General features: G+C 33.6%; 1 protein-coding gene across 3 annotated transcripts in view; it reads left to right on the top strand.

The window, feature by feature from the left end:
* Positions 1-24,333, top strand: part of KIF20B (kinesin family member 20B) — a 97,260-nt gene that overhangs the window by 59,698 nt on the left and 13,229 nt on the right. For all 3 annotated transcript variants that reach the window (XM_016428024.2, XM_016428026.2, XM_016428023.2), the window contains exons 23-29: positions 5,594-5,654; positions 6,723-6,848; positions 7,775-7,914; positions 9,566-9,721; positions 12,593-12,769; positions 15,111-15,272; positions 17,604-17,723. In XM_016428024.2, the coding sequence (XP_016283510.1) occupies positions 5,594-5,654; positions 6,723-6,848; positions 7,775-7,914; positions 9,566-9,721; positions 12,593-12,769; positions 15,111-15,272; positions 17,604-17,723 (942 nt within the window). The remainder of the gene's footprint in view (positions 1-5,593; positions 5,655-6,722; positions 6,849-7,774; positions 7,915-9,565; positions 9,722-12,592; positions 12,770-15,110; positions 15,273-17,603; positions 17,724-24,333) is intronic.

Here is a 24,333-nt window from a genome sequence, read left to right as displayed (position 1 = left end):
TCCCTAAGGACAGTACAGAAATGAGGGTTGATTTTTTTTTTAATAGGTGGTATTACATGAATTGACCTTTGTTGACCTAGTCTTCTTTTTTTTTTTGAGACTGAAGTGGGGAGGGGGGAGTATATTTTAACCATGTATCAGAGATGGGAGATGGAATGTTGTGTACCAGGAACAATAGCAAGCACACCTGCCCAGCTGTAATACAGAGTATGTGAAGAAAGCAGTGTGTAGTAATCAAGACTGTAAGGCTTCAAAAGCCAAAGTAGAAAGTTTGTATACTATCAGAAGCAAGAGGGATCCTTCAGAATTTCTTGTGTAAAGACTGATCAGACTTGTGTTTGGATAGTATCCATCTGTTATCTGGATAGAGGATGGATTAGAGAAGGGAAACTAGAGGCAGGGAGACCTGCCATAATTGTTTGGGTTGAGGCTTGAGGTCCTAAACAGAGGAGGTGGTTATGTGAACAGAGAGAAGGTAGTGGATTCCAGATATATATTGTGAACATAGAGACTTGGAAGCTAATTGGATGTGAGGACTGAGTGGGGGGTGACTGCTACATTATGAATCTGGATTCCTATCATCTGTAAAAGTATTAAAGTTTTTATTTGTGAGTCATTTGTTTGAACATTTTCCATTGATGATAAGAAAACCATCCTTTAATTATGTCATTTCTCTTAAAGTTTATACATATGTCTGGTATTTATTATATCTTTTTCCATTCTGTTGGCTTTTAAAAAATCTTATATTTTATTACTTTGTGTCCAACAATTAAAGCTGTCACCCTTATTCCTAAAAACTTCTTTTGTTGCTTTAGCATTTCAGAATTTTTCTCCCTTCCATGTTTTGAGAAGTATATTATCATATTTTATTTTTTATTTCCTATGTGGATTTTCTTTTAAACTCATTCATCTGAAGTTTTATTATACATAGCATGTGTTGGTAAAGTTATTTTTTTTGTATTATTACAAAGTATAGTTTTTATATTGTTACTAAGGTACATATTATATACTAAAATACATCATATTATAAAATATTAAAGTATTATCTTTTTACATGTTGTTTTATTATTAGATTTCTCTTTGTTAAATTTCATCATATATCCCATCTTTTATGTATTTCACTATATTCTCCTAGTTCTAAGATTTTGTGAATTTTTGTTAACATTGTTAACGTAATTTCTTATAGCTGTTTATTGCTGGTATATATGAATCCAGTAGATTTTTGAAGATTTACCTTCCATTCTGTGACTTTACAGAACTCATTTATTATCCATATTATTTTTGCATATGTAATTCCCCTTGTTTTCTAGATCCATATAAGCCCTTTGTTGTTCAGGTATTTTTCAGTTGAGTTCTATTCTTTGTGACCCTATTTGGGTTTTTCTTGGCAAAGATAATGGAATGATTTGTCATTTTTTCTTCAGAATATTTTACAGATGAAGAAACTTAGGCCAACATGGTTAAGTGACTTTTCCAGGGTCACACAGCCAGTAATTGTCTGAGGTTGGATTTTAATTTACGTCTTCCTGACTTCTGGCCCCCAGTTTATTTTCTATATCAGCTTGATGTCTTTTACATACATTATATTCTTTGATCATGTTGTCTACAAGTATTTTAGTTTGCTCTGTTCCCCCTTCTTATCCCTCAATTTATTTTTCATATTTTATTTTAATTACTAGCATTTTCAATTTTATGTCACATAAAAATAGATAATAGGAAACTTTAAATGAGTATCCTAATCCTGTTCTAGTTTTAGATATTAATGCCTTCCTTAGTATTCCCCAGTAGACTTTGTGTTTTATTGTCCTTTGTGATCTTGGATATAACTTGACCTTATTTTCTTTTATTTGTAATAAGAGGGGGTTAAACTACATAATCTCCAACATCTCTTTCAGTTCAGAATTTATGTTCCTGTGATTACCCTGGAGATATTTTGCTATTAGAAATTTTCTCTCATTTCAGTTGCTTTTTGGGTCTGATTGACATGGAGTAGGTTGAGCTACTTAGTTATTCCTCTTCTCAAAAGTCCTAAAAACTACATATGAATTGTTTATATGGTGACAGATAAGCTTAGGTCCTATTCTATTTCTGTAAAGATATTGTCATGTGTTTTTCCTCCTAAAACATTACTAAATATATTCATCTTTTGGTATTTCTTTCTAAACTTTTAGGTTGATATCTTTTTTTATTGTTTACTGTGTTTAAAAGGGTTAATAGAAATTTGACATTGATCAGCTAGTGCTAGATACAAGAATAAACTGAATCTGCAAATTGGGATGCATTTTAAACCTATTTAGTATTGTTTACTTTGGGACTTACTTGACTTTTTGAGGTTGTTCCTTACTGAAGTCTTTAAAAAAAATTTTCTTTTAATTGTTATAAATTTTAATTTTTTTCCAGATTATATGTCAGTACAATTTCTTAGTATTCATTTTCTTATATTTTGCAGTCTATGTTCTCTCTCTCCCTTCTACCTTTTCTCCCTTTTCAAGAGGCAGATAATCTGATATAGATTGTAAATACATTTTCATATAATCCATATTTTCATATTCATCATGCTATTGACACATATTACTTTAGACAAAGATTCATGGAGGAAAAAGTAAAGAATGGTATTTTTCAATTTACATTCAAACTCCTTCTGTTTATGGTGGTGGATAATCTTTTTTTGGTCATGAGTCTCTAGGAGTGGTCTTGGATCCTTGCCTTTTTGATAATATTTAAGTCATTCATAGTTGATCATCATATATTATTGTTGTTACTGTGTATAATAACATTTTCCTGGTTCTGCTCATTTCACTTTGTATTATTTCATATACGTTTTTCCAGATTTTTTTGTGATCATCTTATTTGTCATTTCTAATAGTATAATAGTATTACTTACAAGCATAGACCAAACTTGTTTAGCTGTTCCCCAACTGATGCACATACCTTGAGTTTCCAGTTCTTTCTTAACTAATTCTAACATTAACTCCATTCCTTTTACCATTGTTTCCCTAAACCTATTTATGTTCTTAACTGGTCCCCATTCATTAGCTCTATTGCTTTCCTTAATACTTTTCCTAACATTTTTATCATGCCCCTTAAAAGAACACCACCATAATATAGAAATAGGTTTTGGGTGATAATATGTATAATGCAGTGAAATTGCTGGTTAGCTCCAGGAGGAGGGAAGGAAGAGGGAGACAACATGCATCATGTAACCATGGAAAAAAAATTAAAAAATAAAATGAAAATAAAAGAACATCATCCCGATCACTGTATTCGCTAGCCCTATTTCTATCCTTATTAGTTAACTATAATCTTATCTTTACCTTAAATATTAAACATATAAAAATAGTATGAATATAAGTGTATACATGTATATAACCATGTGTGTATGTGTATCCTTACATGTACATGTAGTGCTTCTTTGATATTTGGACAAGTCACTTAACATCTTTGTACTAATTATGTAAAATAAAGATTTGGGACAAGATAGCTTCTGAAGCCCTATCTAGCTCCAGATCTGTGATCTTATGATCTTGCTAGGGAGATAGTATGGGGTAATGAAAGAACAGTGGAAAGAGCAGCTAGGTGACTAGAGTCAGGAAGATTAAATCCAGCCTCAGATTCTTATTGGCTGGGTGACCTTGAGCAAGTCACTTAATTGCTATTTGTCTCAATTTTCTCATCTGTAAAAAGGGTATATATATATCTCCCAGAGTTGTTATGAGGATCAGTTGAAATAATAATTGTAAAGCACATACCATAACAACTCCACGTAGTACTAGTCCTAGTACTAGCAACAAGGAAGAGTTGTGTTTGAGTTTCTCTTTGTAGTCTTTGTTAAGTCACATTCTACCAATTTCTTCATCTGTAAGATGAGGTATTTAGATCTTGCATACCTAACGGTTTCTTCCAGTGTTAAGATTTTATAATTTTGTTGTAAACCTCAAAATTCCTTAGACTTATAAATGTTGGAAATTTCACCATTGGGATATTTCATACTTGGAAAATTTCTTACTGATAGTCTATTGGAATGGGAACCCCATTGGCATGGGAGGTTCCTTCTCTTCCCTTCTTAAGATTACTTTAGGACAGAAACCTTTTGCTGAACAATGGAAAGGACTTTGACCTATGCTTAAGCATAGAACAGGAATTTCTTTGAGTCATGATTGATTTTAGAATTGATACAATGGAGATACTTGGAATCAATCTCCACCCTATTCAGTCCTAACAGGATTGAGTAAGGGCTGCAGCCTAGATCAAAATTTAATTATTCCAATCTCTACCCTACTCAGGTTAACAGGATTTAGAAAGGGCTGTAGCAAAGGAGCAAAGATTTAATCATTTGAAAATATGACCTTCAACAGATATGTGCAAAGCCTCTGGGCGGTCCTGGGTTAAGCTAGAGCCTCCATTGGCACAGGGAAATTGATGGACAGTGATTGGTAGATGTGAAAACTGAGGGGAGGCAACTTGGATGGTTTCCTTAAAGATGAGGGGGGTCTGAAGACTCGGGGGTTGAAGAGTTGATCGGAGTGGTGGCAGTGTACTCTGAGAAGCTTGCTCTGAAGGAAACTGAAGGTGGGGGCCTCTGAGACTGTTTCTCCATTTTGGTCACGTGAGTAATAGGGACTGATCTCCTTTCTTTGCCCCAGCTATCTAAGGGCTTGGGCCTTTTGGCCCAGCCTAAACAGAAGGGGTATTTAAGCCCTATTCCTTTCTCTCCTTTTTTCTCTCTCTCTATCTCTAATTCCTTTCTTCCTCCTATTGTAATTAAACTCCATAAAAGATTGACTGCAAACTTGAGTTTTCATTTAGGAATTACATAGCTGAATTCCTTGGCGACCTTAAATTAATATATATCAGTCTTTTAAAGTGATTCCCTTGTCACATTGTGGAAATTACAGATATATAGCTACTATTCTATTCATTCACAGGATATTCAGAAATTATAAGTAAGTCAGGGAAAGAAAAAATGGAAGCATTATTTAGGGAAGAGGGTATAGGCCTTGGAGTCAGAAAGGCTTATATTCTGCTTAAGTCTTATGTCTGACATAATCTGCTGTGTGACCGTGAACCAATCACTTAACTTAGAACTTCAAGTTACGTATGAGTTACTGGTCTGCATCAGTATGGTGGGAGTTTCCACACCAGGAATACTTTACATCATTGAAATCATAGGGTAATCTCTCAGTGCCAATTGTGGAAGGGTATAGGATATACCTGACTGGCCCATTATTGGGTCACCCTGGCCTCTTAGGGAACAGAGTTCCTTGACTCATTTCTATTTTTTTTTTAGGTCTTGGATAATCAGTTCTAAAAAGAAATTTACTGGGCTTCTCCTCTTCCTGGTCTTGCCTCTTAAGTTTATATCAAGAGAGAAAAACAAAGATAATTTTTATTGAATCTGGTAGATATGGAAGTAGAGGGAGAGTTTGTATTGTTTTGACTCTTTTTTTCCCCTCCAAGTTAAAAGCAACTTTGAAGCTTTAATCTGGCACTGTCTTAGATGTGGCTAATTACAGTTTTCAATTGTTTTCCTGTTTTGTAGTTTCTAAAGTTTAAGGTGTAGGTTTGTTAACCTATTTTCTTTAATTTTTTTCAGGAACAGCTGAGTAATCAGAATTCTGAAGAAATTCTACAACAATGTCAGAACATACATAAGGGTAAGGAATAATAGACTATAAAAATTAGACTAAATGTGTTCTATTTTACATTTGTTTTGAAATTTCCTTTAAAATTCTTAAGTGAGATAAAATTAGTAGTGCATATTTTTACAAAATGGAAAAAGGGTGACTAGGTTTGAATGACTTCTCATTTTTATATTATTCTTGGGAAAATATTAGCAAAAATCATAAACCCCATAAAAGCAGAAGACTAGGTTCTTGCTTGAGTGTTTCTTTTACAGAATAAAGTGTTTTACTGAATTAACTTAAAGGTTATAATTAACTCTTTCCATATGTAATCATTATGGTTATGTATCTTTTTTAAAAAACTGTGCCTTTTCTAAATGGAAAATGTTTCTAGTGGAAGTGTTACCTCATTCTTTTATTCATTCATTCATTTATTTATTCACTTATTTTAAAACTCTCACTTTCTGTCTTAGAATTGATAACTAAGTATTAGTTCTAAAGCAGAAGACTGGTAAGGGCTAAGGAACTGGTGCTAAGTGACTTGTCCAGTATCACACAGCCAGGAAGTACCTGAGGCTCTATTTGAACACAGGACCTCCTGTCTCCACTGATACTCAAGCCACAAAACCATCCAGCTGCTCATACTTCATTTTTTATACAGTTATTTTATACAAAAATTTTTATACAAAAACATTTTTATACAAAAATGAGAGTGAGAATAATTTCTTGAATTTCAGTGCTGTATTATTTGTACAAATGTAAATGGAATTTGTATATTTTTAAAGTTTTAGTTCATCTCGATGAACTAAACTTTTTAGTAGTTAAAGCCTTGATTTTTGGATTGAGTCAGTGTTTGCATACCAAGTACAGATATTGAAAACTTATTTATAAGACTAAAAAGTGTCGGAAAAGTTGCTTAATAAACCTTTATCTTAAGCTTGGAGATGAATGAGTTTCAAATATATTTTATGTATATTTCAAAGTGTTACCTGTATTTAGAAAGCACTTTCACCTCCCATAGAAGACTCTCAATTGTGAAGAATAAAAGGAAATGCAATATTTTGAATTGTAATAATATTTGAAATGACTTTAAAATTTCAGATCTGGATATAAAAGAGAAGATAATCGAGGGAATGAGAGTAACAATGGAAGAACAGGAACAAACTCAAGTGGAAATGGAAGAAATGCTTGCAAACAGATCAGAAGAAGTTGTAATGCTAACATCAGGTAGAAAACAATGAACTATTTGCAATATTTCAAATGTGCAGCTCTTATTTTTTCTCTACTTTTTTTCTACTTTAATAATACCATAATTACATATGTGGTACATTGGCAGCTGGGCGTTATCATAGTGCAGGGAGTGCCTGGCCTGGAGTCAAGAAAACTCTTCTTCCTAAGTTGATTTTTTTTTTTTGGTGGCAATTATAAGACTTGACACTTAACTTTATTGAATTTCCTCTTACTAGAATAAGTTTTTACTCCAGCTTGTCTAGAAACAAAACTGAAAAATCTCAAACATTATAGAAAGTAGAGAAAATTTTGCATTGAATGCAACATTCTATTTTTGTCACATCTTAAGAGCAGTGTTTCTTTGTCCAAGGGAGTTGAGAAGACCATGGGTTCACTCCTGTATCTCAACTTTGCTTCCCACTGGTACCTAATATCCTAGTAATACTTCAAATGTTGTATACTTAGAAATTGGGATTCCTCAGAATTGGCGCAGTCTGCTGAGCACAGGTAGCAATTATGTAGGTATATTACTACAATAATTGATAAGTATTAATGGTAATTAATCTGTGACAGTCATCAGTGGAGGAATAGGTAGAAGAAAAAGGGCCTTGGAGCCAAGGTAACCTGGGTTAAGTCCTGCCTCTGACACATTCTGCTAGTTAAATACATTTTAAACTTAAGCAAGCCACAACTTTCCAATATACCCAGCAATTCTTACCATAAAATCGAGGTGAATTGTTAATTTACGTGGTAGAGGGAATTTTCCCACAGTGAGTTCCCCAACACTGATGAAATTGTAGATCTGGAACAAAACCAAAATAAAAGTAAAAAAGAAAATCCCTGTACCTGTATAGCATTTTAGGTTTTCCATATTTCTTTTTCATGCTCCACTTTTTTCTTGGTCCCCTTATGTTTATCATTAGAGTTGGAAGAATGGAAGGAAAAATATAAGAATCTGGAGACCAAAATCAGAGATCAGAGACCACAAGAAGAAAATCAAAGTAATAAAGAAAACACAGATGTTCTTAGTGAAAAGCTCAATCATTTACAGGAACAGTTACAGGTAATATTATCTTCACTTCCAATTGTATGTAAAGATAGTAGACTACCTAGTTAGCTTAAGATGACCAAGTTACTGAAATGTGTTCAGGCTACTAAAACTGAGGTTGTGTGGAATGGGTAGGTGGAATGTTGTAATTCATATGTTACATATATATTGCATATATAAATGCACACTGAGATATAATGTGTGTGTGTGTGTGTGTGTGTGTGTGTGTGTGTGTGTGTGTGTGTGTGTGTGTGTGTGTGTATTTAATTATAAGCTTAGGAAAGCTAAGTAGTAGAGATTCTTTCTTAAAGCAAAGTTTGTGCCATGAAAATTAGATTTGCAGTGAAGAAGTATTGGGCTCCTGCAAACTGAAATTCTCTTACTGGATAATGATGAGTTTCTTCCATTTCAGTATTGGCCACACTACTTTTTATCCCCAACAATGTTTTAAAACCTTAAAATTTCTTTAGGAAAATTGGGATGAGAAAAATGACATCTAGGAAAATGAATTTCTGTTATAATATCATTTTGGTTTTAAAATTTTAATTATTTAAATTTAATGTAAGTAAATAATTTTGTTATATAAAATATAAGTAAATAAAACAAATATATAAAAATAAAATGAAATAATTATTTAAATTAAATTAAATTTAAACATTTTTTAAAATTGCTGCTTCAGGACCTGAATGCCTGATAACTAATTCTTTTCATAGTATTTACCAAATGTTATATCAGTTTGTCTCTCCTTTAAATGTCATCTTAAAGGTAGTTTTGTGGGAAAGAATTAGAGAGCAACAATTAAACACATTTTGCTTAATATTACAGGGCCTTCAAAATTTAGGATGTTCAATAACAAATGCTTTTATAAAGAAGAGATTAGGAATTTTCTTTAATACCTCAAATTTATGGCCACACTGTGGCTATTCATTGCATCCCTTTGCCTAACATAGTGCTGATAGATTTATTTCATAGTTATTGAAGGTTTGGAGCTGAGAGAAATCTTTAAAAGATCCTAAATCTTTTTAGTGTGGAAATTCAAATGTGCTCTGACCAAAGCAAAACTTTTTAAAATTATTAAGCTAAATGTCATGAAACAGATTGAGATTGTCCTCATGTGAAAATGAAGCTATTAGAAATATTGTTGTTTCAATTAGTCTAGAATGATACTGCAAACAAATAGAACCATAACCCTGTAGGAGCTTAAGAGAATTTACCAAATATGTTAATTTACCTGCAAGTACAGTTGTCCTAAAAATGTAGCCAAAAGATGAGGGTTCTAATTCTGACACTATCACTGTGTGACCTTGGTGAAGTTATTTAATAACCTCCTTGGACCTGTTTCCTCATTTGTAAATTAAAGGGGTTGGACTAGATTTCTAAGATCCTTTCCAATATTGATATTCTTCAATTTGATGTTATCTTCTTCATGTTGTGTTTAGAGCTCTTCTATATGTCACATCCCTAAATTAAGGAATATTTGATAAGTGTAATCCAGACAGGAATAGACCTTCAGAAGCTTGTCCATTCTGTTCCTTCCAGGAGCCTTTCATAATTTGTATAATTATATTGAAACTTTGTTTCAAAAAAGATCTTCAATGAAGGAACTTTTGCAGACTGTGTAAACCATTCTAAATAATTTTGATCCTCATAATTTTTTGTATTATAGGAATCAGAACAGAAACATCAAGATGATAGAAAGAAATGGTTAGAAGAAAAAATGATGCTAATCACTCAAGCAAAAGAAGCTGAGACCCATAGAAACAGAGAGATGAAAAAATATGTTGAAGACCGAGCCCGTTGTTTACAACTTCATAGTGAAGTGGTAGGTGGAAGACTCAGTGTCTTTAGTTGTTAGATTTACTCTTTGTGTGTCTCCCTGTGGGGGCATTAAAATTGATTTGAAGAAGCATCTTCACTGTCCTCTTCTAGATTCTCAGTTTTCTTCAGGAAAAGTTGAACTCACTTGTTTTCCTCTAGAGGGTGGGTTTCAGCCACTCTTAAGGCTGTGACAAAGAAGAAAGAGCCAGGGGTACTGACTCTAGAAGCCATTGTATTATGTCTGGGTAGGATATTTTGCACAGAAAGAGATTCCCCTACCTGGAGGGGAAAAGATTTATTCAAGGACATGATGATCAGTTAAATGGAACCAAGCCATAATATACCTGACAAATGACAAAAAGATCATTTGGGTATTGGTGAATAAGATATAACAATAACAAATTATCTAGGACTATTGAATGCAGCCTTTCATCCCTTTGGATAGCTTCATGTTATAGTTGTACAGTGATTTTATTATAAAAATATAAATAATAATAGGAAGAGCCCAACTTTATTAGGAATCTCCTCAGGGGAAGAATTTTCTTTTACACAAAATTCTTCTATTCCCAAAACTGTGAGAAAGTTTAGTTCATTCAAACCTTTAATGGTAGGTGCTACATACTGTAAGGATGATATTAGAAAATAAGTATTGTTTCATTAGTTTAGGGATAAGAAGTAAAGTGGCTGCTTGAGAAAAGAACCGAAGTTTGAAGCAGAGCTGAAAGAGCATGTTAATTTCAACTGCTGACAGTTATAACTGGTTTTCTATGTCAATTACTCTCTCTCAGGGCTGGAGGAAGTAACATCTTTGCCTCTGTCTGAGGGAAAGATCTGAAGGATCTCAGTGTTTTCCTTTACCATCTTGGGAAACATTGTTGAATATCTATTGTGGTTTTTATAGATTAACTCTGAGAAGACCAAAGAAAGATCTTGTCTTTTCATATTCTGGAATTGTCTGGAACACTTGAGAGGTTAAGGGCCACATGGATGAGTCACACAGTCAATCTGTGGGAGATGTGGGACTTGAACACAAGTTTTTCTGATTCTGAGGCCAGGATTCTATTTAAGATCATTTTGCCCTCAGTTTTTATTTATACCTTTTTATCAAACATCCAATCTTTTCCCCAATATGTACCCTTCCCCTGGATCCTGCCTTCTGACAAAAATTTAAGCTTCACCCGCATTACATGCCTCAATCCATTCTTTTAGTTTCCCTTCCTTCTCTCTCTGGGATGAAGATTGATTTTGACATTCATTATGCTCATGGTTATATACTGTTGGTTTTACTTTCCTTGATCTCTATCGGTACATCAAATTTTCTCTTCTTTTTCTGAATGTATCATATTCATTGTTTCTTGTTGCTTCTTCTTTCTTCTCCCCCCCCTTTCTTCCTACTTCCTTCCCTCCCTCTCTGAAAGGTAGAAGTCCACATATATGGAATGTTTTATACCACTTTACTGAGAAGAGGGAAGCATTTTTCATTACTGATTACCCAGTACTGTGCTGTTTCCATAGTCTTTTCAGTTACTTTGCATTACGATACAGTCCATCTCTTAGGAAATGACTAGCTGTTAGCAGTACAGACAGGCAGAATACAGTCTCTCCAAAGGTCCTTGTTTTTCTATATGGCTTTTACATCCCCTCTCCCTCTGTCATTGATTGTGTGAAGCTGCAGAATTGATTGTCTGTCTATGCCTCTTTTGAGTTCTTGCTTCTCCTCCACCCACCACAGAAACCCCATTATTTGAAGTAGACAACTTTGTCCCTCTCTTAAGGAATTTACATCTAAGAAGTTTATAATATAGTTGGAGAATTTTATTCTTTACCCATAAATAAATAAATCATAGAAATTTAAAGTTGAAATGTTTTAGAGATTATGTACTTTAACTCCTTTATTTTAAAGGATTAAGAAATTTGATGCCCTAAAAGATGGATAAATTATCTTATGTATTCATCCAACAGACATTTAATTCCTACTTGATCTTTAATGAATTTTTCTAAAATATATACATCATTTGACATTGATCCAAAACTAAAAACAAAACCACAAGAAATTATATACATTTAATTCATTTAATTCCATGGATGATATTCAGGAATTTTTTTCTTTTTAAAATAATAACTCACTTTTCCAAAGTACTTTAAGTTTATGAAGTAGTTTCCAATATGCAGCACTCTGTGGTAGATGATACTAGGTATTAATACTACTTTTTAATCACTTACTGTCTATTGTAGAATGGATACTAAGTATTAGTTCCAAGGCAAAAGATCGGTAAAGCCTAGGCAATTGGGGTTAAGTGACTTGCCCAGGGTTATATAGCTAAGAAGTATCTGAAGTCAGATTCAGACCCAAGATATCCTCTCTCCCAGCCTTTCTCTCTACTAAGTCACCTAGCTGCCTCTCATGTATTAGTAATTCAAGGACATTCAACTTCAAACTGATAGATGAGGAAAAGTGTCAGGGTAAGTTGGTCATGGCATTATTATCCTTTGTTCTTATCATAACCTCAAATTCTTTGTTTTTTCATTTTGATAATATTGGGATTTCTTTCTTTATAATGAGCTATGGAATTGAAGTTTTAATTCCATGCAGTTTTGTCAGAAAATCAAAAGAACAGTCTTGACTTTATTCCGTTTTTAGAACACATTTGGAAAAATGGAGCACTATTTTGCCTAAAATTGTCAAAGTAGACTTTTAGTGCATTTGTTGATTATTTTCACAATGATAATGTGTATATATTTGGCTTTTATCATAAAAATGGAGTTCATAATAAGCATGTGGTAGAAATCCTTTAACAAAATGCAAGTTATGGTTAATCCAGGCTTTTTTCCCCCATGATTTTTCTTTTTTCTTTTCTTTTTTTGGTTTCTTTAGGAAAGACTTACTGCACAGCTAGCAAATAAAGATGACGACTTACAGAAATGGCGTGAAGAAAGAGATCAGCTGGTTTCAGCATTAGAAATACAGCTCAAAACATTGGTCTCCAGGAACATTCAGAAAGATAATGAAATTGAGCAACTGAAAAAGATTACATCAGAGGACCCTGGAAAGGTTAGAGAAAGCTTGTTTTCACCTTTTAATTTACTTTGGAACACAGGACTGTTGGCTAATTTGTAAAGTTCTGAACTTTAAAAAGTTGCAGTTCAGCGTACTTTGAAAAGTGTGTTTGAAATGTTAAGTTATTGTAGGAGAAAGAATCTTGGAATGGGGATCAGTGCATTCTACTTTAAGTTTCATTGGAATTACTATACTACTCATTGACAGTATATTGTCAGATAAGATTTATTGCATGTAAAAAATTTTGTGACCTTACAGTTTTATATAAATGTGATCTGTTATTCTCTATAAAAATTCATAGTTTGTGTTTCTTAATTTTGTAACTATATTTAAGTTTTTGCAATTCTCCCTTGTTCTGTGAGATTTTCTGCATATTCTTTGACCCTCCTGATCTGTTAGTTGTTGTTGTACCATGCTCTCCTGGGTTCCCAAAGGATTCTATGTGTCATCAGGCATTGGTTCATTTTTGCTTGTCTTATAGTATCTATTTAATCTTTAAACCCATACCTTCTGTCTTAGAATCAATACTAAGCATCAGTTCTAAGTCAGAAGAGCAGTGAGGGCTCTTTGGGGCAATTTGGGGTTGAGTGGCTTGTCCAGGGTCACACAGCTAGGAAGTGTCTGAAGCCAGATTTAAAGCCAGGTCCTCCTTTCTTCAGGCCTAACTTTCTATCCACCAAACCACCTAATTACCCTGTCTTATTTTATTTTATTTCTTTTCTTTTTTAACCCTTACCTTCCGTCTTGGAATCAATACTGTGTATTGGTCCCAAGGCAGAAGAGTGATAAGGGCTAGGCAATGGGGGTTAAGTGACTTGCTCAGGATCACACAGCTGAGAAGTGTCTGAGATCAGAATTGAACCTAGGATCTCCCTTTTCTAGGCCTGGTTCTCAATCCACTGAGCTACCCAGCTGCCCCTTATATTATTTCTTAAGGGAATTTGTAATGTTTTGAGGATTTTAGTACTTACCATTCCTTCTAGTTTTTAAAATCTCCTCTGTCTTTTTATTTTTTTATTCTTTGAGTTTTTATTGAGTTCTCCTCCACCCCTACCCCACCCCCTAAAATCTACCCCAAAATTATGGACTCTATGTTTAGAAGTTTTGCCATAATGTAAAGGAAATAAATGGTAACAACTTCAAATAGATTAAATAGGTTTAAATGGGTCTGAATATATTTGGATTATTGACCTATTAGATCAAAATAGAAGTAAGCATAATGATGAGAAGATATAGAATACAATTTTTTAAAATTGCCCTCTAATGCAATAGTTAACAAAATTGTTTTGTATCTGGATTGGTTATTTGAGCTCTTTAGGGAAAAATTCTGTGTTTATTTTGAGATATTTATTTTTAAAATCTAAAAATGAAGAAGAGCTAAATATGATTTTCTACAATTTTAAAATATTTTGATATAGAAAGATACTTCAACACCATTTAGCTTTCAATTATTTTATCTGCGTAATGTGACCATGAAAATGTGGGTTTCAAGACTGTGAAATGCCAAAACTGTAAAGATAATTTTAGTGTCTTGATTTTATATTAAAAATAAGTGGTCGCCATGGGAAAAATTCCCAAATATGAAAATGCCCAAGTCAGCTGGGTTTTATGGAGATTTGAATTAATACAAATGAAGGAATTAAAGAAAGGGAGAGAGAATAAGAGAAAATAGTATGAAGGGCCTAGGCCAAATGGCCTGGGCCTGAGCCTTAAGAGACTAGTCAGTCTTTAATCACTCACCACAAGATTTGTCCCAAGCAAAACACTAGTCCATCACTGAAATCCTCAACTCCTGAACTGATTTCAGAGACCCAGCTACTCCAACTAGTCTGAACTCCCCCCAAGTTCAGAGAGCCAGCTCCTTTTAAAGAGAAATTTCTCTTATGTCACCTCCCCTAAATTTTCACATCTACCAATCACAGTAGACGTTTTCCCCAGGACTGACCATTCTTAGTTCATATCTTCTTTTGTTATCACCTTCTCTTAGTAGACTAAAACTTCACACCTCTTGCCTTTTATAAGTTGCTTGACCTTTTTAGTGATTAATTTAATCTTTATAGGTACTTAGCATTTTGTATTAGATCTAAAAATAGACCTAGCTTAAGGTTTTAGCTTCACTATAAGTATGAGTTAGGGACTTTTTCATTGTTCCATCAGGAGTTTACAACTTTATCTTCCCCTAAAGCACTATCTGAGCAGGGTGGAGTAATTTTAAAGTTCCAAATACATTCCTGATCAAGTACATCCATTGTTTAAATGGGGAATAGCTTAACCAATCTTCTAAGGTATAGTCTGAGCAGTTTTAAGATTCACAGTAATCATGTTTTTAATATAGGATTATAAGCATACAATAAAAGAATTGAAGACAATGTTAGACGAGAAAGAAAATACCATTAAAAAGCTTAAAGATTTGAATCATTCTGAGAAGTCCAAGGAAGTAATAGCTCTGACAGATGCAGAGATGAACACAGGGAAACAGTTGTCTCCTAATATACAGGTAAGTTGGAGTTGAAATTTGTTTTTTTTTTTAACCCATATCTTTTATCATATTATAAATTCTAAGATAGAAGAATGACAAGGGCTAGGGAATTGGGGTCAAGTCATGTATCCAGGGTCACATAGCTTAGAAGTGTATGAGTCCAGATTTGAACCCAAGTCCTCCCAACTCCAGGCCTCCTGCCCCTGGAATTGAAGTTTTTAAAAAAAAGTTTTGTAAAAATAGGTGTCTGTTAAAATATAATTGGATGATGACCATTAAAAAAAAAAAACACACAGTGCCAAGATATAATTTAGTATAAATTTTGATGACTAGAATTTTAGATGCCATGGTATTCTCAGTACAGTGTGTATGAATATAAAATAATGAGTATGGAAATAATTTTTTTATTTGGCCCTTAGTCAGGAAGATGAGTCTTCCTGAATGTAAGTCTGTTTTCATACAATAGCTGTATGTTTCTGGGCAAGTCACTTAATGCTATTTGCCTGAGTTTCCTCAGCTATAAAAATGAGCTGGAGAAGGAAATGGCAAGACATTTCAGTATCTTCGCCAAGAAAACTTCAAAAGAGATCATGAAAAGTCAGCCATGACAGAAAATGACTAGATGACAAATGCTTTCAGAGATACAATTGCATTCTCATAGTGTTCTAGTTTTATATAATTATCTATATTTTCAGTGGGGAAATTAATCCTGAGACTTTTTTTAAAGAAATTTAAAAAAAAGAATTCAGAGAAAAATCTTTCCTGTCCATCCTAACTGACTTCCCACCTTCCTCTTGTGATAATTAAAATGTTTTGGGAGCAAGGGAAATATATAACAATTATGACCTCTGAAATATGTTTTCTACTGTGTCAATGGTGGCTCTAGCTTAACCCAGGACAGCCCAGAGGTCTGTGGCTTTGCACATGTCTGTTGAAGGTCATATTCTCAAATAATTAAATCTTGATCCTTTGCTGCAGCCCTTCCTAAATCCTTTTACTCTGAGTAGGGTGGAGATTGTATTTTCCAAGACCTGGTTCTGTCATTCCAAGTATCTCTATTGTATTAATTCTAAAATCAATCATGACTCAAAGAACTTCCTGTTCTATGCTTAAGCATAGGTCAAAGTCCTTTCCATTGTTTAGCAAAAGGTTTCTGTCCTAAAGTAGTCTTAGGTAGGGAGGAGAAAGATCCTCCCATGCCAAGGGGGTTCACATTCCAATAGAGTTCTTACTATCAGTAGGAAATTTTTTCCAAGTATGAAATTTCCCAATGGTGAAATTTCCAACATTCATAAGTCTAAGAAATTTTAAGGTTTACACTCTTAGTACTTAACTCAAAGCCTAATTTCAGTTATAATTTCAATTCAGTAAACATTTATTAAGCACCTTCTGTGTGCCAGACACTGTGCTAAGCACTAGGTATATAAATAAGAAAAAGCCCTCACAGGGCTTACAATTGAATAGGGGAAGACTACCTACTTAAAAAAATAAGTTAAAAACAAAGAGTGTGATGATACACCATAATGTTCTGTGAATTTGAGAGCTACTGATGGAAAAAGGAGTTATATGAAAGGTTGTAATCCTTTTATAAAGGCTTTTGGAGGAATTTATTGCTCTGTCCTCCAGCCCTCCAAATTAGAGGTGAGTTTAGAATGTGTCAAACATCAAAACATGAAATCCATCTTCATGGTGATAAGAATTCAGAATTTTCCACTACCCTTGAAAGAAAGATATTAAAAAAAATTATTCTGTGAGTACAGTAGGATGTTTTCATAATATTTTCATTTATAATAAACATGACTTCAAAAATTTTATCTGCACAATAGATATTTGGCTAAATAAGCATTTCAACCCCTAACTTTCTTTTAGTTAGAGAGAGAGAGTGAGTGGGAGGTATACACTGAGAAGTATTATATATATGTGACTTCCATGAGCTATATAGTTTTTTCATGATATGGGTGCTCTATTCATTCTTATAGATTTTAAGGATTTGCATTGGAGAACCGAAAGAAACTCAGTGTTCGTGGAAGCAGTCCTATAGGAAAGATCAAAGGAGAGAAATTAATTAAGAGACTATTATTGTTACCTAGATATAAGTTAAGTAAGGTCTTAAAATAAAATAAAATGAAAAAGATGTGAAACATAAAAGTAGAATTTATAGTATTGGGAGAATGGTAGCCAGAAGACCAGGCAGGTCATTTAAGGGTTGGAGAAAGATGAATGCTTCATCTATGTACTTTAATCCAGTTTACAATTTGTACCAATTAACTTGGAATTTATATTCCTTCTCAGGTCTATTTAAAAATATTTTTCAAATTTTCATAACTCATTTTAATCTTCTGCCTTAAGGAAAAACAAGTCACAGATAACAAGTCTGGAAATGCTATCCCTCCTGATTCTGACACAGTTAAAAGGGAGATGTCATCAGTGCCCTGCCCAAGTGATGAGATATCTATGGCAGAAATAGAGGTAGGTCTCTTGTTGTAGGATTAATGGATTAATGACATAATCATCAATAGTACAGATTTATTAAAAAATGATACTTTAAAACTTGATTTGATCAATACCTATGTTAAATGTTTATTTAAGCTGATTTATTTTCTATTGAGAAAATATTTAACTGTTTGATAAGATATTAAAGTATTTTATAGATATGTGCAAAAATTATCATAACTTGCCCCCAGAATTCAAGAGCATATATTGCTAGAAATAATTCCAGTATTTTGAGATATAGATTTGCACAACAGATTCATTTTTAGATTATTATTTATGGCATCCTTAATATTACAAATTAACTTCATATAGGATTACTTTACATAATAAGCTGCAGTAGCCACTGGAAATTTGGGCCATTTACAAAAACAATTTCCCAGAATTTTCCTTAATTCAGTTTTTGATTGAACTAAAGTTACTTTTTAGGAGGTGAGGGGGAAAATTCAGTGCAATCCACAGATCCTCCTTTCCTTTTCTACCCTTGGAAGTAAGTTGAATATCAAATATTGAGAACTGAAATTGGAAAGTAGTGATTTACAATATAATAGCATAATTCATTGACTTACTAGGGCAACAGTGATTTTAGAAATTCCCAGTGGGAATTCATCCTCAGCTCACAGTCATTCTAAGGGAAAAGATTAGTCACAGTCTTTTTTTAAGTCATTTTTTAATTTTATTTACTTATTTATTTTGGTTTCAGAAGTCAATTTTATTATGGTAGTGTTCTGTATAGTTTTTTCTTTTTAAAATTTGGCTGCTTAGTCCTTATTATACTCTTTCCATCTTATCACAAATATATGTGTTAGAGAAGCTTAATTAAGAGGGGGCTAAATAAAAATCCTTTGGAAATCTACATCTTCCTTTCTGTGACTCCTACAAAAGTTTGTGAGTCTAAGATACCTAAGCAGCTCTTTTTACAAATGAGGAAACTGAGGCAAACAGGGTGAAGTCCAGGGTGTCATCAGCTAATGTTGTGAGACCAGATTTAAAATCAAGAATATGAATCTTCCTGTTTAAGATGTTTTTAAAAATTCTGGACTTAACAGATGACCAAAAAAATTTCTATATACAACACAGATCACCAAAAGGACTGCATATAAAACTGTGAAATTCTATTCTGTAGCACATTCTTGACATCTTGATGGAGACATGATTGACTCAAGTTGTGGCAGGAGATGTAGATTCTTAAATGTGGCTTGCTATATGGCTTTGTTTTGCTCAACTCTACTTATTTGTTTGTTGTTTTTGTTGTTTTTAATATTATTTAATATTATTTATATTTAATTTTTAATTTATATTTAATTATTTAATATTATTTATAATATATAATGTTATTTATATTATAAATAATATTTAATATTATTTATAGTTGGAGGAGAAGTTGAGGGGAAGGAGTGATACTAAAGGGGAAAAAAGGAAGTCCTTTGAAGGCATTCCCTAATTGATAAAATCCTCTTTGCTCCCAGTTCTTTCCTTTTAGCTTTCCTCCTTAAGGATCAGGAAGGTTTGTTTGTGACTATTATTTCCCCAGTATTATCCTTCATCTTTACCTTTCCTCCCCCTATCCACTCCTGTTTCTTTGTTTAGTTTCATGTATTTCTACTGTGATGCCTGAAAAATGAAATAATTGAGGAAATAAAAAAAGATTTGAGTTTCTGAGAAATATAATTTTATTAATTGAAATATGCCAGTTTCATAACAAATTGGCATTAGGCCTCTTCAACTTTGTCACAGAACTTCCAATACAGGGGGAGACAGATTTTTATGCATTAGAAACAAGTAAGACCAGTTAATTAGAAGAAAATAATTAAGTATTCTGATTTCTTAATTGGAGGAAAGATTAGAGACTTTCCAAGTTGGAAAAAAATGGTGTCCCACTCCTAAGTATTCAACCAAAGGAACATGAAAATAATAAATGGTTGACTAATATGGGGGCAGTTTTTGGATAAGACATAAATTGCTTGAAAGATATAATTAAGAGAAAATTCCTTTTGTATCAATTTCTGAACCTGACTGTTTCTTATCAGAATAATCTAGGTTTTTAGTTAAAGATTTCTAAGTAACAGATAGAGGTGGCTTTGCTTTCCAGCCATGCAGGACTAGGTTCAAACAATACAATAAAATATTCTCACCATTCCCATAATTGAATATAGTTTTCTCATAAGAGATACTTGACTGAACCCAGGATTGGATAGAAAGGGAACTGAGATAAATCCAGATAGATCACAAGATGGAGTCAGTGTCATTCCCTTGCTATACCAAACTCTTTGCCTGTGTACCCAGGACATCCTCCTTTTTCTGGTTCAAACAGGAGTGAGGTTCATCAAATGTTCACTACACTCATCCCTTCATATTTATCTACTCCTCTTTTCTTATATCTTAACTGAGGGGATTAGTAAGTTCCAATCTCTTCCTTACTACTCTAATATGCTTCTTTTAACTTTCCTTTTCCTTTTCTTTTAAAACCCTCAAAAACAAGACCCATTTTCCTCCATGCCCTGTGGATTTCAGTTGTCTTTGATAGGACTTTCCTTTTGGCCTTTCAGGAAGTGATTAGGGGATTCTTCATATGTTTACTTTGCCCTTTGATTCTAATATATGTAGACAGTTTTCTTTTATGATTTATTGAAACAAAATGCACCAACGTTTTTTCTTAAGTCATAGTTTTCAGGGAGTTCAGTGATTCTTAAATTCTCTCTCCTTAATCTGTTTTCCCCTTAAGTTGTTTTTGTTGTGGGCTATTTTATGTCTTTATTTCTCCACAATATTCATGCAGTCTTGTGGAAATGTTTTTTTTCCCCCTCCAAATTTCTGTTTACTATTGTTGCAATTACCCTCTCCCTCTCTAGGTTGGATTTCTGGTTATCTCCAGTTTTGTTGTAATTAAAACAAATAAACAAAAACTCTTACCTTCTGTCTTACAATCAATATTTGAGTATTCATTCCAAGGCAGAAGGGTAGTAAGGGCTAGGTAAAGGTAATTAAGAGACTTGTCCAGGGTCACACAGCTGGGAAGTGTCTGAGTTCATATTTGAATCCAGGACCTCCAGTCTCTAGGCCTGGCTCTCAATCCACTGAAGCTACCCAGCTGCCCCCTTATTTGAACCTTTTTTTAATTTTTATTACTATTTTCTGGATATGCCTCATTTCTCTATCTATACAATGTTTCCTTTTGACAAAGAAATAAACAGTTAAGTAAAACCAACTCACTCAACCAAATCTTCTAGTACATGCAGCCTTTTATTCCTAAAGATACTAAGCTCTGCAAAGAGTGGGAATCTGTCCTCTACCAATTTACAATTTTCCTCTTACCACAAAGAGGAGACTCACTGCAAACTGAAAGACTTGATAATCTGGGAAAATGGTTAAAGTTTAGAGCTTTCTTCAGAACTGTTTTGACCATTTTCTTTAGAATTTTATGTTGTAATTGTGCAAGGTTGGTCATATATAATGGCTTCAGAAATAATTAGCTATAACTCTTCAGAACTAAGTTGCAAGCAAGCAGAAATATTAGATGATGTGAGGGGAGCAAGGAAAAGATCATTCCCTTTTTTTCTTTCCACATTATTCTTATACTCTTGTTACTAACTTTTTGATTGGCTTGTTGACTTCAACTATTTAATTGCAATTGCCCTCTAAATCAGTAATTTTATGATAAAGTAGATTTCACCCATGGAGGAAAGAAAAAGGCCCCATATACAGAACTTACTTATTCTAATGAAGTTTATCAAAGGGTAATTTTTGTAGTCAGTTGAGGTCTTAGGAGAATGAGAACAGAGAAGGAACATTTGTCAGGTCTGGGTTTTAAGCTGTTTCCATTAGTGTGTGGGTAAGGACTAGGGTTGGAAATTCATCAAATGTCTAGTAAGAAGGAAATTATAGCACTATGAATAGGGCAACAGCTGCAAAAGTTGTTCTATGCCAGCTGCTTGGGTGGTACAGAGGCTTGTGGTCTCAGATTGCTTAGTTTGGGAAGGGAAGAGTGATGATTGCCGATGGTAGCAATATCTAGCATGATTTCTTTGTTATATGGAAGACAAAGGTCCTTTGTCTGGATCTGAAGGCAGTTATTGGCTAGAAGAGATGAACAGCATAGGATAAAATTCTATTGTCTATAAGAACTAGGATGCTACTACAAAACTCTTCTTTATTTGCATTGAGATGAACATTATCACAATTTTGGAAACAGGGTTAGATCTTCCCAGCAGAAAAAGGCAAAATTGAAAAGGACAGCAGATTGCATCGGTAAGCAAACTAAAACCATCAGTAGAGACTAAACTCTACTAAACAGTTATCTCTAAATTTTAAATTTTACCAATGCAGAGTCCTTGAGGTGTATTCTTTTGTGTAATGGACAATAAAGTCTTTGCTTTAAACAGTTAAATGGTTTCTTTAGGATACTATCCATTGGGAATGCTGACCCAAATAAAGATGGAAAGAAAAATTACAATGGGATTCTAATTATTAAAGAGAAAAGACCTCATTTTATCCATATTTAGATATTTAGTATGTGATATTACTGCATTTACATATTTTCTAACAAGTGATAACAAATTTTTTGAATTCACAACATGAGGATGGCACCTGCAGTTAAAAAATCCTAAATGGAAAACATGTATTTATATTCATTATTAAAAGAATTATGTAAACCAGACATGGAAAGCATTGTCTAAGGCATAATTTTTAATACATAACCTTGTAATAACATTAAATAGGTTTTTGAAGAATAAGTTTAATGTTCAAAATCATGTTTACAAAAAAAATAAATGATTATAAACAAAATGTACTGGTTTTTAGAAAGAGACTAAAAGTTAGGAGTCAGTGATGGATGTGTGTTAATATTTTAGGCTCCTCTTCCTATGGACTACCCAAACTAAAGTTCATGAGCAAGCATTTATTAAGTGTCTACTGTTGTACAAAGCACTGTGCTAAGCACCAGAGACACAAAGTTAAAATGAAAAGTAGTCCCTGTATTCAGGAGCTTGGAACTACCACCCAGAGCTAGTTTTTGGAAGAATAGAAAAAAGGTAATATAGGTTTTCTCTTTATAACTAAACAAAGATTAAAAAATTTTTTGGTAGATAAGATCAATAACTTAATATTTAAATGTCTGCTATGTGTCAAGGACCAGGCTAGATATGCTGGAGATCATAGGGAGAAAAGGACTCTTTCCAAGGACTTTACATTCTGTTGGGAAATAGCATATGTGTATAGCATATAAATATGTACAAAATGCACTGTCATATTAAGGTAAGAGAAACTTTCTAAATTTGGATTCTCTTCTTAACTTTGGTGACAAAATAGGTAGGCAGTACAATGTAGGAATTGTGCATAGATCTATGTGGTCTATGTGGAATTCTTTTTCAGAACATCTTCATTCCTATTGGCCATTGAGTAAAGTATGTATTTCTTAGCCTGACCTTTGAGACCTTGCATCCTTTTTAATACTACCTCCTGTACTCTAAGCTCTAGCCAAAACCTACTACTTACTGCCCTCATAAATGTCCTTTTCCTTCTCTCTCTACTCATCTACTAATGCTGTTTCCTATTTGAGTCATTCCCTTTGTTCCCTAAGTTACTGAATTCCTACCCATTCTTTCCATCTCATTTCAGCTATTGCCTCTTTCATGAAGCCTTCCATCAGTTTCCTCTTCCCATTCCCATTAGTTGTGACCTTATAAGAAAAGTAATTGTTTTCTGGATTTTTTGTGAACCTTAGTAGTAACCGGTATGTTGTATGAAATTATTCCAGTTTTTGAAATGAGATCACTATATCACTTGTATTTACTTGTTTTCTCCTTATTGTTGAGACAAGAAATAGAATACTGAAGAAATTTAAACAACTATTCTCAATCGGTCTACTATAAATTCATATCATCTAATTATGGCTTGGTCCTTACTACCAAAAATCAATTCTTTTATTCACCTCCAATTGTTTGGCTCTTTCTTGAACTCTTCACAGAGGCTGTTCCAGTTAATAAACATTTATTAAACACATACTATGTGCTCGGTGAGGTGCTAAGCACTGGAGATACAAAAGGAGGCAAAAGACAGTCCCTGTCCTCTAGGAACTTGTAGTCTAACAGGGAAGGAAACCTGCAAATGAATATAGACAAAGCAAGCTATATATAGGACAAATAAGAAAGGGAAGGCACTGGAGCTAAGAGGGGGTTGGGAAAGGCTTCTAGTAAAAAAAATGGGATAAAGGAAGCCAAGGAAGTCAGTGGGCAGAATTGAGGAGGGAGAGCATTCCAAGAATGGGCACAGCCAGAGAAAATGCCCAGAGCCAAGAGATAGAGTGTCTTGTTTATGGAAGAGCCAGGAGGTCAGTGTTACTGAATCAAAGAATACATGGTGAGGAGTAAAGTGTAAAGATATTGCAAAGGCAAAAATTGGCTAGTTTGTAAAAGGGCTTTGAATGTCAAACAGAGCATTTTAGATTTGCTACTGGAGTTGGTGTGCTATGCTTTAGGAAAATCCTACATTGGCCAAATGGAGGATGAGATCTAAAGTAGGCAGACCCACTGGCATAGATTATGATATAGTCAGATGAGAGGTGATTGGGACCTGCACCAGAGGGGACGTA

The sequence above is a fragment of the Monodelphis domestica genome, chromosome 1 (assembly GCF_027887165.1).
Source record: "Monodelphis domestica isolate mMonDom1 chromosome 1, mMonDom1.pri, whole genome shotgun sequence".
Lineage (NCBI taxonomy): Eukaryota > Metazoa > Chordata > Mammalia > Didelphimorphia > Didelphidae > Monodelphis > Monodelphis domestica.
Note: the sequence above shows the minus strand (reverse complement) of the source record. Positions and strands in the feature narration are given on the sequence as shown.